We start from the raw sequence: 17,323 nt of genomic DNA on the forward strand, positions 1-17,323 counted from the left end.
AGAAATAATATTTTTCTACTGCCACTGCATCAGCTGAGTTGCAACTCAGTATCATTAAGGATTGGCTGGTCCAAAGGTAGTAGGTTATTTCAATTGATTGTTCACGGTCAGTTACAGACTGATCTCCTTGTTCTTGCTATCATTTAGAATTTTAAAATATTTAGGGCGTTGGCAGCTGAGTCCATGTCTGGAGTCCCAGAAGATAAGAAATTGACTATTAGATGTGATACATTCATCCAATTATTTGCAGTAGAGTTACCACGTCCGACTCAGGAAATATGTGGTGACTTTGGGGGTGGAGCCAGGACCAAGGTTGTGACAAGCATGATAGAACTCCAAAGGGAATTCTGGCCATCATATTTAAAGGAACCACACTCCTTTTAAATGCTTTTTCATCATTGGAAATAATGGAGGATGGGGGCATCTTCTTTTGGGGCTCATAGAATTGGACCCCCTGGTCCAAATCTTTTTGAAACTTTGGGCACTTCCAGGGGAGGGAAATGTCGAGCTGAGCTGTCTCTCATAACGGGAGCAGACTGGAACTTCTGTTCGGGGTAGTGGAGGGCAAATTAATGCCTACTGCCTACTTTTCTCAGTTAGAGATTAGTCCAAGACATGCACAGAAAACTTTAATGAGATTTACCCTGGCTAAAAGGGAGCCCTGGGGGGGACTTCTTTGAGGCTTTGAGGGGTCTCAGGGGAAGTTGCATAGTCATCATCTGCAGAAGTGCCCAGAGTCATTTATTTGACATAAGCTCGTCAGGATCCTAACTTTCTTGGACATTGCTAAACATCTAAAGCTTTGAAAGACCAGTGGAAACTTGGATAATTGGAAGAAAAGGTACAGAAGATTATTTTTTCATTCCGGAGCTGTTTATAGCTTAAAGGGACAAAGTTAAAAGGTGGGAAAAGGAAATATAAGGAGGTTGGAAGAAGAGGGAAGGAAGAGGTGAAATTTGGATTTTATAAATATAATGGACAGTGTTAAAAACTGCTAAAAAGTGGGAAGGAATTTATTGTTTTGTCTACTTGTGGTTTTGGAAAGAAAAAGCAACATCGTCATACTGGAACAGACCTGCAGCACATCTGAGCAAGACAGGAAATATGTCAAGTGTCATGAGATCTTCTTGTGACTTTGCGGTAAGAAAAACAGGAAGTAGTGGAAAGAAAACCTACTCTAGGAATATATACCATTGAGAAACATCGGCGGCCATTGCTGGGAGGCTAAATTAAAAACATTGTTATAAAAAGAATTCGGGACAGTATAAATTGTTGGAATCAACTGAAAAGAGGGTAAGAAGATAAGAACTACTGGTCATATTATTTGTGTGGTCCTCGGAAATTTTTAAAAGGGAAAAGAAATTGCAAGGAGTAAGAAAAAGTTGCGGCCGCCATTTTGGAAAATTTAAAGATTTTAAAAATTAATATCTGGACTTTGGGAGCTCAGAGGACGGTGAAATTGGGCTTGCCGTAAAGGGCAAGTCCTACTCTTTTGAATCTGATAGTCAGAATGAAAATCGGTGAGATCTAAAATTTTGTTGTTTTTTGAAGGGTTTTTAAAGTTTTAAAAATTTATATCTTGGTCTAGGAAGCTCTGAGGAAGGTGAAACTAAGCTGATTATAAAAGGCAAGCCCTAATCTTTTGAACCTGACAGATAAATCCGAAATCTGTGAAGTTAAATTTTTTTGTGTTTTTAATGTCTGAAGCCAAGCAGCCCCGAACAAGGGTTCTTTCATTGGAGAAGATGCAGGAGCAATTGGACGCAATGGAAGCCAGAATGATGAGAGGGGTGAGGAAGATGATAGATGAATCAAAAGAAGAAATTATTGCAGAGATTAAAAAGGATATGGAAGATCTCAGAAAGGAAACTGGGAAAACATCTAAGAAAGTGCAGGAAGTAGAAGGGAAAATGAAAGTATATGATTCCACCTTGTTGAAAATTGAAGAAAAAATGACAATCCATGACTGCAAATTGATGAAAACTCAGATAGGTCTGAGAGGAGTACCTGAAGTGGAGGATGGTGACTTGAAAGGATATATAATAAAAATAATTGCAGAATTTTTAGAGGAAGATCCTGAAGAGACTAAAAATATGTATGATTATATGTACAGAATGAATTCACTTTTTGCCAAGAAAAATAATCTACCAAGAGATGTTGTTATAAGATATATGACAAAGGAAATGGTGGGAAGGATTATGAATAAAAATTTTGAAAAGGCACTGATAGTGGGAGGCAGTAAAGTGAGAATCACGAAGGAGCTACCAAGGCAAGGGATAAGTGATAGGAGAACATATAAAAAATTGACAGAAAAACTGAGGGACAATGGCACAATATTCAGATGGATTATACCTGAAGGTTTGAGCTTTGAACTCCAGGGGAAAAGAGTCACACTTACAAACGCTCAGGAGTTGCGTAGATTTTTTGAAGAAAATAAAGAATTTGCACCATGATGGATTACAAATTATTGTCTTGGAATGTTAATAGACTAAATTCACCACAAAAAAGAAGGGCAACATTTCATTGGATTAAGAAACAAAGCTGTAATATAATATGTTTGCAAGAAGTACATATTAAACAAAAGGATTATAAATTTTTATGGAACAAACAATTGGGAGTAGAATTTTTTCACTAGCTGAACAGAAGAAAAGAGGAGTGGTTTTATATATCAAACAAGAATTGGAGCCAAAATTAGTGTTTAAAGATAAAGATGGAAGATTTGTAGCAGTGGAGACAATATTAAATGGGGAAAAAACGTTGTTATCGGGATTGTATGCGCCCAGTGGTGCAAAGGATGCTTTTTTCAAAGCATTACACAAAAATTTGATGAACTGACCTATGATCAAGTATTATTAATGGGAGACTTTAATGGAACAGTAAAAAACTCACTGGATAGTGGAGCTCCACCACCTATTATTCTACAAAATGATCCCTGCACAGAAGAATTATACAAGAAGAACCTCAATGTCCTGGACAACCATGACAGTGAAATGGCTGACCTTGAGCCAGACATCCTGGAGTGTGAAGTCAAATTGCCCTTAGAAAACATTACTAACAACAAAGTGAGTGGAGATTACAGTATCCCAGTTGAGCTATTCAAAGTCCTAAAAGATATGCTGTTAAAGTGATGCACACATTATGTCAACAAATTTGGAAAATGCAACAGTGGCCATTGGATTGGAAAAGATCAGTTTATATTCCAATCCCAAAGAAGGGTAATGCTAAAGAATGTTCAAACTATCGCACCATTGCACTCATTTCACATGCCAGCAAGATCATGTTAGAGATCCTACAAGCTAGGCTTCAGCAATATGTAGATCGGGAACTACCAGAAGTTCAAGCTGGGTTTCGCAGAGGTAGAGAAACTAGAAATCAAATTGCCAACATTCGCTGGATTATGGAGAAAGCACGGGAGTATCAGAAAAACGTCTATTTCTGTTTCATTGACTACGCTAAAGCCTTTGATTGTGTGGATCACAACAAACTGTGGCAAGTCCTTAACGAGATGGGACCACTTCACATGTCTCCTGAGAAACCTATATAAGGGTCAAGAAGCAACCGTCAGAATGGGATATGGAGCAACTGATTGGTTTAGAATAGGAAAAGGAGTTCGATAAGGATGTATATTGTCACCCTGCTTATTTAATTTAGATGCAGAGTACATCATGCGGAATGCTGGCCTGGATGAAGCAGAAACCGGAATTAAGATTGCCGGGAAAAACATCAACAACCTCAGATATGCAGATGACACACTCTAATGGCAGAAAGTGAGAAGGACCTAAAGAACATCTTGTTGAGGGTGAAAGAGGAGAGCACAAAAGTAGGCTTGAAACTCAACATCAAAAAAACTAAGATCATAGCATCTGGCCCCATCACACCTTGGCAAATAGAAGGGGAAGACGTGGAAGTAGTGACAGACTTCACTTTTCTGGGATCCAAGATCACTGCAGATGGTGACAGTAGCCATGAATAAAAAGATATTTGTTCCTTGGGAGGACAGCTATGATGAACCTAGGCAATATAATAAAAATAGAGACATCACCCTGCCAACAAAAGTCTGTATAGTCAAAGCGATGGTATTCCCAGTAGTAATGTATGACCGTGAGAGTTGGACCATAAGGAAGGCCGAGCACAGAAGAATAGATGCTTTTGAGATGTGGTGCTGGAGAAGAATCTTGAGAGTCCTTTGGACTGCAAGAACATCAAATCAGTCAGTCCTAAGGGAAATCAACCCAGACTGTTCCCTGGAAGGTCAGATGCTGAAGCTGAAGCTGAAATACTTTGGGCACCAAATGAGAAGGGAGCACTCACTGGAGAAGATCCTGATGCTGGGAAAGACAGAAGGCAAAAGAAGAAGGGGATGGCAAAAGATGAGATTGTTGGAGAGCGTTACTGATGTAACAAACAGGAATTTGAGCAGACTTCAGAGGATGGTGGAAGATATGAGGGCCTGGCGTGACTTTGTCCATGGGGTCCGGAAGAGTCGGACTTGACTGTGCAACTGAACAACAATAACAAACGAACAGTTTAGTTTTGCTTTAAGGAGGGAGAAGTATGCTGTTGGAGAGAAACATGATCTCAGCTGCTGCTAAGAGTGGCAGGGCCAGCTGAAGAGCGTCACGGGAGAATCGGCTGTTACGTTGGAGAGAAGCCGTCAGTTGAGAGAAGAATGGAGAGTGAAGAGGGAGCCGAAACTTTCGGTAGCAGATTTAAAAGGAAGTGAAGAGCAGAATTTGTGCCGAATCCCAACCACTAATTGAAGCGCATGCGCGCCGGAAGACGAATCGCGGGAGTCAGGCGTCCATTTCGTCTTTCGGAAGCGGAGCACCATCAGGTGCTTTGAGGTGGTGGGGATGGGCTTTCTCTTGCGGGGGTGTGGAACAGGGCGCTTATACAGCGCCGCGCGACCGAGGAAGATGCCGCTGCTCGTGTGTACCCAGCGGAGGCAGCAGAAGCCCGGCTTAGTGGCCCCAGCAGTGTTGAGGTGCGTCAAGCTGTGAAGGAGGGAACTTATATGTTATGGAGAGACGGCGGCGGCGGGGGGAGGTTCTGTGAGATTCCAACTATTACTCAGCCTTCCCCACAGAACTAAAACACTTCTGCCCAGCATTCCTGCGTTCTCTGTTTCAGTCCCCGCTCAGTCTTTCCTAAGATAGCTGAGCTACTTTTCCTTGACTGGGGAGGGGAGACCTTGCATGGTCATACTGGCTTAAAACTGTTTTGCATCTGTGTTTCCCATCACTTTGGGACCTGAACTTGGAGGAATATCTCTAGGAAAGAATTTGTGACACAGACTGCACAAAACTACGTTTCCCAGAAACCTTTGTGTGGGAGGTCCTGGTAGTTGAATTGGTTTTGATGTGATTTAAAAAGTGCTGTGTGAATTACCTTGGAACTTGACTTTTAGTCTCCGCATTGTATTTCAAGTGTGATTTATCAATGGGGTTTTTTCCCCGTGTCTAGCAAAATATACTGGAAGCTGGTTGTGGCAGTTGATTCCAGATGGTGACTGCTGTTGGGGGACTTCTAGTTTTAGTACAAGAGAATCTTTTTGTAAAAGTACTCAATTTTCCAGTGCAGTTCCTTATGATGTCTAGATTTTCGAGGCATATCAATTTCTCAGTTTTGAATGGAAACCGAAACAAGTGACTTAGCCTGCAGCATGAGAAGAGACTTCAAGATGAGATGTTCAGAGGTGGTTTACCTGCCTCTGTGTAGCAATCCTAGACTTTCCTGCTGGTTTCCTGTTCAAGTACTAACCAGGGCTTACCCTGCTTAATTTATAAAATCTGACGGAGTGAGATGAGATGCTGAAGATGAAATAAAATGGCAACAGTAATTATGGAGAAGTGATATTTTCTGGATTGATTAGTTCTGTGATTTCTGAAAAGTGGATTCATTATTAGGTTGTGAGAGAATAAGTTGTTAGGCTGTGGACCTAAACCCATTAGGTTCTTGTATATTGGAGATGGAATTATTAGGAGAATCTGAGACTAATGTAACCATCATGGGCCTTCTCTACAGAACCAATATTTTATCACCAGTGGGTGATTTGTGTTTAATATACAGTGTGTATGGTCAATGCATCATCTTGATATGAAGTATCATCTTAAGTGTACTTCTCTACAGAACCAATATTTTATCACCAGTGGGTGATTTGTGTTTCATATACAGTGTGTATGGTCAATGCATCATCTTGATATGAAGTTTCACCAACAATAGGTGCCATGTGCAAAATTTCTTCCAGTTAGTTTATCTGTTGTCATTAAGATTGCTGTGGGAAATTTGACAAGAAAATATTATTAGACCTCTTAGACTATATTATTAATTTCTCTCACAGGTAACATCTTGTGGTAGAATCAAATGTCGCTTTGATATTGGTAAATGGAATACATAGTTGGCTACGTAGTAATTCAATTATTTATTCAGATATGTGAGTAAACAAATGTGGTTGAAACTCATCCCGTGTAACTTCACAGTAAAGGGGTTATCCAGTTTTCCAGATTCCTCACACCATACATTATCAAGCAGCTTCTCTTGGCTTTGTTTTTAAAATCTTTACTGATTTCCTTATTGACTCTTCAGTCTCCACGATATGTAATGTATGCTTCATTAACATATTAAATAACTGAAAGCCTTTTTTGCTTGTTGCACACAGATAATACCTCTTGGATTTCCCATGCCATTGTATTCGTGGGACGATCTCTACAAACAATATGTCAAAATGATAACAAATATTATCATCTTAAGTGTACTTATTTGTATTTCTTTATCTTTTTGGATTGTGTCCATGACTGCAAGCACCTATTATGGTAAGGCTTAAACAGTTAATTTTTTTCCATTAAATGTTACGTTGGTGTGTTTGTACACAAGTATACTAATTCTGCCTGTGCATATTTACTTAGAAGTAAATTCCATGTGAGTCAGTGAAGCTTATTTCCAGGTAAGAATGCCATGAGGTCAGGATGGTGGTTGGAAGATACATTCAGTCATTGGCTGCCATTGTATTGAGAACAAAATAGGAGTCAATTGCACCTTTAAGACAACATAGTTTTATTCAGAACGTAAGCTTTCGTGTACATGCACACTTCTACTACTTCAGACCAACACGGCTGCCTATTTGGATCTATTGTATTGAGAGGCACTGAAAGTGTGTTTGTGTGTATAAAGTGCTGTCAAATCACAACTGACTTATAGCAACTCCAGCAAGGAGCTTTCAAGACATATGCGAAGCAGAGGTGGTGTGCCATAGGTACTTGACTACTGTATTTAAATTTCCCAAGATCAAAAGTGGAGCAAATATTTAATTTCAGCTGAATTAGGTATTTGCATTTAGCACAGTGTGTTAAAAAATTCTAGACATTCAAAGAGAGGTCCTCTTCGTTCTCAGGTATGCCTTAAACTAAAAGACACTGAGCAGTTTGAAGAAGCAATTTCTTTTGCAAAATTAATGGTTTTATGTGTGTCATTTCTTGTCAATTGTTAGCTTACTTTTTTATAACCAAAAATAAGAAAACAATTTGTGAGGGAGGGAATTCCATCCACCCACACCTCAAATTTATCCTCTTGTTACTTTCTTTTAACATTCTCTTGTGGGTCACCTTTCCCCACCCTTGCTATTTTCTCCATCCCTAACCCTTCTGCTAGCAAGACCCCCCAGTTGTGGGGTGGGGGAAGTATTGAAACAGAAGGGACATCCTGCATACGTTCTGCTCCAAGGTTTTTTCTGTCAGCTGCCCAGTATTGGGTGAGCCATCAGCAGGCAAGCAGTGGTAACAGCCTTGGACTAGAATGAATACAGGATGCTTTTTCTTCTTGGCTGTCACCCCACCCCCCGTGCCACTGTCACCGCCTCTTTGGTGTAGTGGTTAAGACTGGCAGACTCTAATCTGGAGAACTGGGTTTGATTCCCTGCTTCTCTACCTGCAGCCAGCAGGGTGATCTTGGGTCAGTCACAGTTCTCTCAGAGCTGTTCTCTCAGGAGCAGTTCTATCAGAGTGCTCTCAGCCGCCCCCTCCTACATCATGGGAAAAGGAAGGGGAGGAGATTGTAAGCCATTTTGAGACTCTGAATGAAAAACGGTATAAATCCTACTCTGCCTCCTTCTCCATCCAACTCTTGCTCTGTTGCCATCTCCTGATCATCATCACCATTCTTTTGCTTTCTCCCTTTAGTCTGTTTGTAAAAATATCTTTGTTGTAATGCTAATCAAGATTTTTTGAGATCTTGGTCAGCGTTTTGTCTGTTTGAGTTCTGGTTTCAGGTTTTAAAACAGTTCTTGAAGAACTTTTGAGATTTTTATGCAACTCTAGATCTTCAGGATTTAGTAAAAAAACAAAACAAAAATAAAGCCCTGTATCTGAACATGACACCACTTTGTGGATTCTTGGATTGTTATTCTGGGGTCATTGTTAAGAATTAGATATATGACTGAATTGGTAAGTATCACATTTGTAAAGAATCCAGGAATTAAACCAGAAGAAAACCTGATCCATTTGTTTAAATGAAGAATACAAAATGTTCATATTTATTATGTAGTCAGAGGTCTTATGAGTTATGACTAATAGCCTTTAGAAGGTTCTTAATGCCGTTTTGTGAGTTACAGGATGAAATCTTGCTTTTCTGGTTTTCTAAATGTTTCGAACAACTGTCTAGGTACTTTACGCCCTATTTCTCCATGTCGTTGGCTGTTTTCAATTCTAATTCCACTGATGATTGCTTCACGAGGATTTAAGAAGAAAAGTCTAGATCATGGTGGAGCAATAGGAGGTCAGTTGGTGTGGCTTGACTGTTTTTTGTATATACCTTTTCCCCATGTTTCCATGGAGTGTTTGTTTGTTTTTAAATCGTATTGTTTTTAGGCTACTTCATATGATTAGTGTAAATAAGGTGCTTATCAAATCATACCATCTGTCACATTCTGAAGTTATTTAACTGCAAGACTTTTTTACTCAGACTATTGCTGTAGTACTCTGAACTACAAGCCCTTGTTTCTGCTTTCTAGTATGTTAACTACTTTCTCTCCTTTCTTTTGTTGAAGATTTAGATCAGAGGTACTGGACTCATTTGTTTTGAGGGCTGAATCTGACATAAATGTCACTTTGTCGGTCCAGGCCATGTGTGCCATAAAATGTAATGCTAAGCACCAAAAATATAAACTATAAAGGACACAGGCAAACCCAATTAACAATATTATTTTTTACTCAAAATACAAACATGCTTAAAATATTAACACACTTACAGTATTTCCTTTCTTTAGCAGTCTTTGATAACTGATACTTCTTGCTCTGAATTATTACATCAAAATCTGACATCAATATCTGTGCTGTAAAAATCTTGAGTATGTTGAAGTGTATATATGTAAGCTGATAAAGTACTTTTGATTTATTGACAATTATTACAGAAAAGAGCTGTTCACAGATGTACCTTGTCCCAAACATAGATGGAATTTTAGGAACAAAAGCTTTAAGCTGGAGATAATTTTGACCCCTAAACTGGTAAAATTATTCCAGAAAGCTTCAGAAAGCTTATGCTTCAATGCAGCATCACACTGCTTCCCCAGCTACATGCAATTTGTGGAATCCTTTCATTGGTAGGTGGGGAGCAGTATGAATGTCCCATTTTGTCAACTGTACTGATTCACTATGTGTAATCCATCTTGAATACACCTATTTTAGAGAAACTTTTCCTGTCCATCTCCCCTACCGTCCTAGCACAAGTAATCCCAGGGATCCTCTTCCCTTTCTGAAAAATATACTTTCCCACTACACTAGAGCAACTAGTTTTTCCTCTGCAACCCTGGAAACATTTTGTGTGTGAAGCAAGGTTTCTTCCCCACTTAGAGAGCTCCACTCCACAATGTACACAAGTAATATAAAGTCTCCAAGGAACTGGAGCCACTGCCCTCAATACTTGCTCAATCCACCACAAAAATCATGAGCCCTCCACAGATTCACCTGGCACCTGTCAGTGATCAGAACTCCCAAAGCAAGCCTTTTCTCCAACCATCTCTGTGTGACTAATCCAAATCTCAAGTCTGCTCCCGCTGACCACTCCTTTCCTTGCATTTCAGTTCCACTTAGAGACCTGACCTACAAAGACACATATGGTGCTGAGGTTTGAGCTTGGGGATTAACAACTGGAAGACCCAAGTTAATAAGCTCCATTTTGCCATGGGAATTGCTGGGTGACTTTGAGCCACTCACTCTCTTACCCAAACATACCTTGCACAGTTGTGAGAATAGCTAGAATGATACCTATAAATTGCTTTGTGGTCCCCATTTGAAAAGAAATGCAAGGTTTTATGCTAGCCTCTGTCCACACCCTGCTCTTGCATGCCACCTCCCAGCCAAAACACTCAGAAACTTCCTTCACCCCAAAAGCTACGTATATTTCTCCTTCTCATTGGTTTCTAAGTGCAGTTGCCAGCATGCACCTCATTGTATGCACAGTAACCCTTCCCTTCTGTGCCCTTCTCTCCAATCCCTTATACCTCACCTTTCAGATACACTCTGGCATTCCCATTCCTGTACTTCCCTAATACCCATTTCTGTCAGCAGCTCCACCTTCACACGTAATGACTATCTCCCTCCCTCCTCCTTTCTTTCCTCTTCCCTCCTCTCAAAGGGCTACTTCTGCAGCAGAGAAAGAGTGAGAGGTGGGTAGAGAAGGAGGAGGTGGCAACAGTGGCAGAGGAGGTGGCTTCTGCTGCTGAAGTGAAGGGGGAGGCCCAACACACATGCACACTGATGGGGAGGTGGTGAGCCCCCTGGCTCTAACAGGAGGAAGAGGAGAGGACATGGTGGCTGCCTTTGTGCTGCCTGGCTCAAATGGAGAGAGGAAGGGGAGGCCCTCCAGCCAGATGAACAATTGCGTGTCTTTTCGCTGCTCTTGCTGCCGCCGCCGCCACCCTCCTTTTCTTGCTCGTGAGCCAGATAACAGACCTGGAACTTCCCCCTTTTGTTCATAGAAATTGTCCATGTGATCCTTCTTGAACTGTGAAAACATAAACATGCATGTGTAGTGAGTGTGTGAATACAGATATGGTATAAGAGTATATGGTTGCAGAGCAGGCCCGCTGCCATGAGGGGGCCTCATGGGGCACAGCCCCCTGACTTATGCACAAGGCTCCCCCCAACTTTTTTAACCACCGCCACTGCTGCGGCACCTCACACCATCTCGCTGCACTGAGCCGGGCTCTCAGAGTCAGTCTCTCTCTCTCCCACCCCCACCACTAGCCCATGCACTCTCCCCACCTTAACCAAGGCTTGCAGCCTCACAGGCACCTGAGGCTGCTACCACTGCAGCCTGATTTGCCTCCCCAAAATCCATGTAAAACCCACTCCTCCCACCCCCCCCCCAATTAAGCCCTACTCTCCCGTGCCAAATTGGGCTGCCTGCAGCCAGTGAAGAAGTATAGAATATTTATTTAATGAAAAAAATCCAAGCCTCTCACGCTTCTGTTGTAGCTTGCAAAGCAGCCCTGCCCTAGCAAGGAGGAAAGTCCCACCTCCAAAGCTGCCCAATCTATTGCTTTGTTGTGCCCTTAGCCCCACCTCCCATTCAATCACATGCTGCTTCTGTTCTGTTCACTGAATTTTATTTGCAGCAAAAAACTTCTGCCTGTTGATGCTTTCTTTCTCACCACTTGCACCCTCACCTCTAGTGCATAAACCTGGTAAGTTGATGCCAGGCTCCAGTTTCAATCTCCTGGGGATCCTCATTTTAAAGAGTCATTAATAATTTCTGCAGTGGGTGGGGGGTTGGAATGGGATGCTGCCAACTTGGGGATCCCCATTTAAAGGGCTGTGAGATTATTACTACTAAGTTGCCTTCTGCTGAATCACACCATCGACCCATCAAAGTCTGTATTATGTACTCAGATTGGCGGGGGCTCTCCAGGGTCTGCATGGGGGGAAGGAGAATTAAATGCCAAGCCGGTCTCAAAGTTAGAATGCCAGACTTCAGTTCATGGTGTGTGTGCTTTTCTTGAGTTATTGTGTCTGCTGCTATTTTGGAGACAGCAGCTGGGTTTTCCCCATGTTTTCAGCTTAGTGCCTTATCTGAGGGGTGACATGATAGAGGTTTACAAGATTGCATGGGATAGAGAAGGCAGAGAAAGAAGTACTTTTCTCCATTTCCCACATTACAAAAACTCATGGACATTCAGTGAAATTGCTGAGCAGTTGGGTTAGAACTGATAAAAGGAAGTAGTTCCTCACTCAAAGGGTGATTAAGACATGGAATTCACTGCCACAGGAGGTGGTAATGGCTGCAAGCATAGACAGAGGGGATTGAATAAACAGATGGAGTAGAGGTCCATCAGTGGCTGTTAGCCACAGTGTATTGTCGGAACTCTCTGTCTGGGGCAGTGATGCTCTGTATTCTTGGTGCTTGGGCGGGGGGGGGCAACAGTGGGAGGGCTTCTAGTGTCCTGGCCCAACTGATGGACCTCTTGATGGCGCCTGTTTTTTTTGGCCACTGTGTGACATAGAGTGTTGGACTGGATGGGCCATTGGCCTGATCCAGTGTGGCTTCTCTTATGTTCTTCTGCCTCACAGACACAAAGTCAAATCAGAGAGTCCTAATAGATAAAAAAAAATGCAGCTTATGTTTGAAGTCTCCAGAGTTTATGGAGCATGGTGCATTTTTTCTGTTTTTAGTGATAAAAGGTATGTTATATTGCCAGGAAATGGACGGGTTCATAACCAAACAAGCATCCACAGCTACATGTGAGGCAGCATTCTCTTGCTTTAGTCATGTTTTGAAACCACAACAGCTGTTGGTATCACATCAGCAGAAACACAATCTACTACTGCTGCACTCACAAATAACATTGATAAGGACCAGAACCAGAAACTTGTTTGTGAAACAAATATGAAAAGTAATGCAATGGTAGCATCTTTGTGATAAACTAGATAGACAGATAGACAGAGATATGTGACAAACCGAAAGATCTGTAATGGTTAGCATTTTTGAAATAAACTGAAACAGTATTTGATAAACAAGTGGAAAATGACTTTATTTATGTCGAAGTCTAAGGATAATGGGTGTGCCACAAATACAACAAGAAGAATATATAAAACAGGCTAATATGAAGAAAATATCAAGAGAACAACAAAAAAAATTAGATAGCCCTAAAACAGTACAAGAGATCATGGACATAATAAGAATTAAAAAAACAATGAAACTCCAGGCCCAGACGGACTGCCAGTGGAATTCTTTAAATGCTTTGAAGAGGTAATATTGCTCCCATATAAGAGTTATAGATGGGATAAAACAAACATCCAAAGTGCCAGATTCATGGAATGAAGCATTGATCTCCTTGTTACATAAAGAGGAATCTGACTCAATGGATATTAAAAATTACAGGCCCATATCCCTCCTAAACTCAGATTATAAAATCTTTGCAGCCATCTTGGCGCATAGATTTAAGAAAGTCATTCTAGATGTGATCAATCCAGTTTTATTCCAAAAAGACAGATGAGACAAAATATAAGAACTATTTTAAATATTTTGGAATTTTACCGGAAACACCCAGATAAACAAATGGCTTGTATCATGCTGGATGCAGAAAAAGCATTTAATAACGTGATTTGGGAATTCATGTTAAAATGCTTAGGGGATATTGGTTGTGGAAAATATTTTTGGAGTTTGGTTAAAGCCATTTACTCGAACCAGAAAGCCAGAGTCAATGTCAATGGAGAACTATCAGATTTAATAGTTATCGAACAAGGCACAAGGCAAGGATGCCCACTCTTGCCATTATTGTTTGTTTTGTCATTAGAATATCTGATTGACCCTGTTTGAAAAGATCAAGAAATAAGAGGAACAAAAATTAAGGGAAAAAGCCCAGGCATTTGCTGATGATTTGATGTTTATACTTGAGGAACCGGTTAATTCAATTGATAAGTTAAAGGATGAAACAGTTTGGGGAAGTAGCAGGTTTTAAAGTGAATTATCAAAAAACTAATTTTTTAACAAAAAATATGATAAAGGAATAAATTACTGAATTAGAGAATAAATCTGGGTTTGGATATGAAAAAAGGGTCAAATATTTGGGAATTCATCTAACAGCTGAATTGACAACTTTGAAAAAAGATAATTATGACAAGATCTTGAAAGAAATAAAAACTGATTTAGAGGGATGGCAAGATCTACAACTCTCATTGTTAGGTAGAATTGCGACAATAAAGATGAATGTCTTACCCAGAATGTTATTCTTGTTCCAAATGATCCCGATTATGTTACCAACATCCCTTTTTCAGCCGTTAAACAAGATAGTAGCCAAATTTATATGGCAAAACAAAAGGCATAGAATGAAATTGAAGATTTTGCAGGATACTAAACAAAGAGGAGGATTTGCGTTGCCGGACTGGCAAATATATTATAGAGCATGTATATTGATGTGGGCAAAAGATTGGATGTTATTAGAGAATAAAAGATTATTGATTTTGGAGGGAGCAGGTCTCCCTAGAGGCTGGCACTCCTACATCTGGTACCAAACTCCATCCAAAAATAGTTCATTTCTTAGACACAAAATTAGAAAATCTATATATAGAATCTGGGCAGGAGCAAATTGCAAATTATAAATATACACCAAAATGGTTATCACCAGTGGAAGCTTCAGTACACCCAAATTTATTTCAATGGGAAGAAACATATACTTATGATTCCCTTTTAGATAATAGAGGTGACTTTAAGATAGAGGAAAATGTGCAATTAGATTGGTGGACAAAAATGCAAGTTAAATCCAGATATAAAAGTGATAAAGAAGTTGGATTTGGTAAAAAGATGAATGAATTTGATACTATAATTTTAGGAACTAATGAGAAATTGATTACAAAAATTTACATTTTTTTGTTAAATATTAAAATACAAGATGAAACTGTTAAAGCATGACAAAATGGATGCAAGATATTGGGCATAATATAGAGCTGGTAAAATGGGAGAAGTTATGGAGAGAATATATAAAAATAACAAGATCGTCCATATTTAAGGAAAATCTTTATAAAATGGCATATTGATGGTATATTATAGCAGAGAAGTTGTCCAAGATGTTTCTGAACATCACCAATAAGTGCTGGAAGTGTAAAAAGGTAAAGGGTACTTTTTTCCACATTTGGTGGCAATGTGAGAAGGCTAGGAAATACTGGGGACAGGTTAACAGCTGGATCCAAAAAATGTTAAAAATTAATATTCAGTATTTACCTGAACTGTATTTGTTGAACATGTGTCCGAATTCCTTGCCTAAATTAATCAACAGATTTCTATTACGTGCTGTAACCGCAGCAAAATTGGTGTATGCTAGATATTGGAAAACCCAGCAGATTTCAAAAAGGGAGGAATTCCTTCAAAAATTGTATGAGGCTGCTGAAATGGATTTTTTAACAGTTAAGTTGAAGGAGGGCAATATGCAAAAATGTAAAGAAACTTGGAAGCCATTATATGAGTGGATGAAGGTGGTGAGTTGATTTAGGAAATGGATATTGAGTTAAATCTTAGGATATGAAAGATGGAAAGAGTTGGAATATTAACAGATTTGATTTAAAAACGTAAGTCCTTGAAACAGACAAGGATGGAATATGATATATGTAATTTAGCTTGATCCTTATGCATCAGTGTATATTGTATATATGTGTGTTTTGTTTTTCTTTTTGTGGTGTGTTTCAATGTTTAACAATAAACTGATAAAATTGTTTAAAAAATTTTTTTTTGCCCCCTGACTTTTAAAATCCTGGCTATTGCAGAGTTAATTTAGGCCCTGTTGCAGAGTTAATTTAGTCTTGAAAATCTACTCCAGTGTATTGAACTTTTCCATGTTTTAGCTGTACAGTAGGCCCTCAAAGTTGTTGCTGTTCAGTGTGGGAGCTGTGGGGTTGAATAACACACATGCCAGAAATATTGTCCAGTTGAACTGGACTTATAGGTTCTACATTGTATGCAGTTGGAGAGCTGTGTCTAAAATATGGTTTCAGCAAGTTTATTGCCAAAGCTATGATACTGCTGTACATTACATAATTTTCAACAAGATTTACAGTCTACATTAGGGTGAGAAGGCAGAGATGGAGAAAGGTTTATGTTCAGGGAATAACAACATAGTATTGGTTAGGGAACACCTGAGTAGCGGTGAAATAGCAGGTATAGTTGGGTTAGTGTAGTTCAGGAAAATAACATTAGCTTCAGAGGAGGGACTTAAAGGAGAAGAGGGGAGATGTTAAGGAAATATTTTGTGCAGTCTGCTGTTGGTAATTTGAGGAGAGATGCAGTCCATACTATATCCCAGGGTATGCCCACTTTCATGTTAATTTCATCTAATTGTTTTTATTGGAAGTTTGCTAAAGGTAGCCCCCCGTGGAAGCATCAGTCATTTCCGACTCTGGGGTGACATCGCATCACGACGTTTTCATGGCAGACATTTTATGGGGTGATTTGCCATTGCCTTCCCCAGTCATCTACACTCCCCCCCCCCCCAGCAAGCTGGGTATTCATTTTACTGATCTCGGAAGGACGAAAGGCTGAGTCTACCTTGAGCCAGCTACCTGAACCCAGCTTCTGCGGGGATTGAACTCAGGTCGTGAGCAGAGAGCTCGGACTGTGGTACTGCAGCTTTACCAGTCTGCTCTACTTTGTGATTTATTTTTGTATTTTCCTCTTTTTCCATCAAACTAGATCTGGATTTGGAGGGCTTTGTGTGTTCATATTTCCATGTATTTATAAGTGTAATTGTGCAGGTTCAGCATTCTGAACTGCATCAGATACTTCTATTTTGAATTTGGCATACAAATGTTAAAATATACAGCAGAGGGAAAGACACCAACTGTGTGTGTCGGGGTGGGGTGGGGGAGAGAAATAGCTCACTTCCTATCCATAAATGCTTTTTCCAAGATTTCCAGGAAGAAGGCTAAGTATTTCTACTTATAGTGTTCAAAATGCTTTGCAGAAATTATCTTGTAAAACAACCCTGGAGGATAGTTCCCATATTGTGGATGGGGAGCTGAAGCTGAATTGCTGAAAGCCACCTAATGAGCTCATGGCAGAGGCAAGAATTGAACCACCTGCTTCAGAGTTCATTCTTGCCACTATTTCTCTTTGCCACTGTTCCTCTATCTTTCCATTTTAAACAAAATATCACAAGAGCTTTAAGCATGTTCGTATTTTAAGCAAAAAAAAATCTTTAATTGTGTTTATATCATTTATAAAATTTATATCTCTGCTTCCTGGCATTACATTTTATGACATACGTGCCTCAGCCCCACAGTCCCATTTGTGTCAAATCTGGCCCTTATAACAAATTAATTCAACATCCCTGTTTTAATCTATG

At 39.9% G+C, this 17,323-nt stretch overlaps 1 protein-coding gene across 3 annotated transcripts in view; it reads left to right on the forward strand.

The window, feature by feature from the left end:
- The window catches only part of TMEM19 (transmembrane protein 19), a 75,070-nt gene that overhangs the window by 45,495 nt on the left and 12,252 nt on the right, over nucleotides 1-17,323 (forward strand). For 2 of the 3 annotated variants that reach the window (XM_060245068.1, XM_060245070.1), the window contains exons 2-3: nucleotides 6,659-6,812; nucleotides 8,656-8,769. In XM_060245068.1, coding sequence (XP_060101051.1) covers nucleotides 6,659-6,812; nucleotides 8,656-8,769 — 268 coding nt within the window. Of the gene's footprint in view, nucleotides 1-4,854; nucleotides 4,985-6,658; nucleotides 6,813-8,655; nucleotides 8,770-17,323 lie in introns of those variants that run through there. The other variant, XM_060245069.1, reaches the window with a different exon arrangement.

Source organism: Heteronotia binoei, chromosome 8 (genome assembly GCF_032191835.1).
Source record: "Heteronotia binoei isolate CCM8104 ecotype False Entrance Well chromosome 8, APGP_CSIRO_Hbin_v1, whole genome shotgun sequence".
Lineage (NCBI taxonomy): Eukaryota > Metazoa > Chordata > Lepidosauria > Squamata > Gekkonidae > Heteronotia > Heteronotia binoei.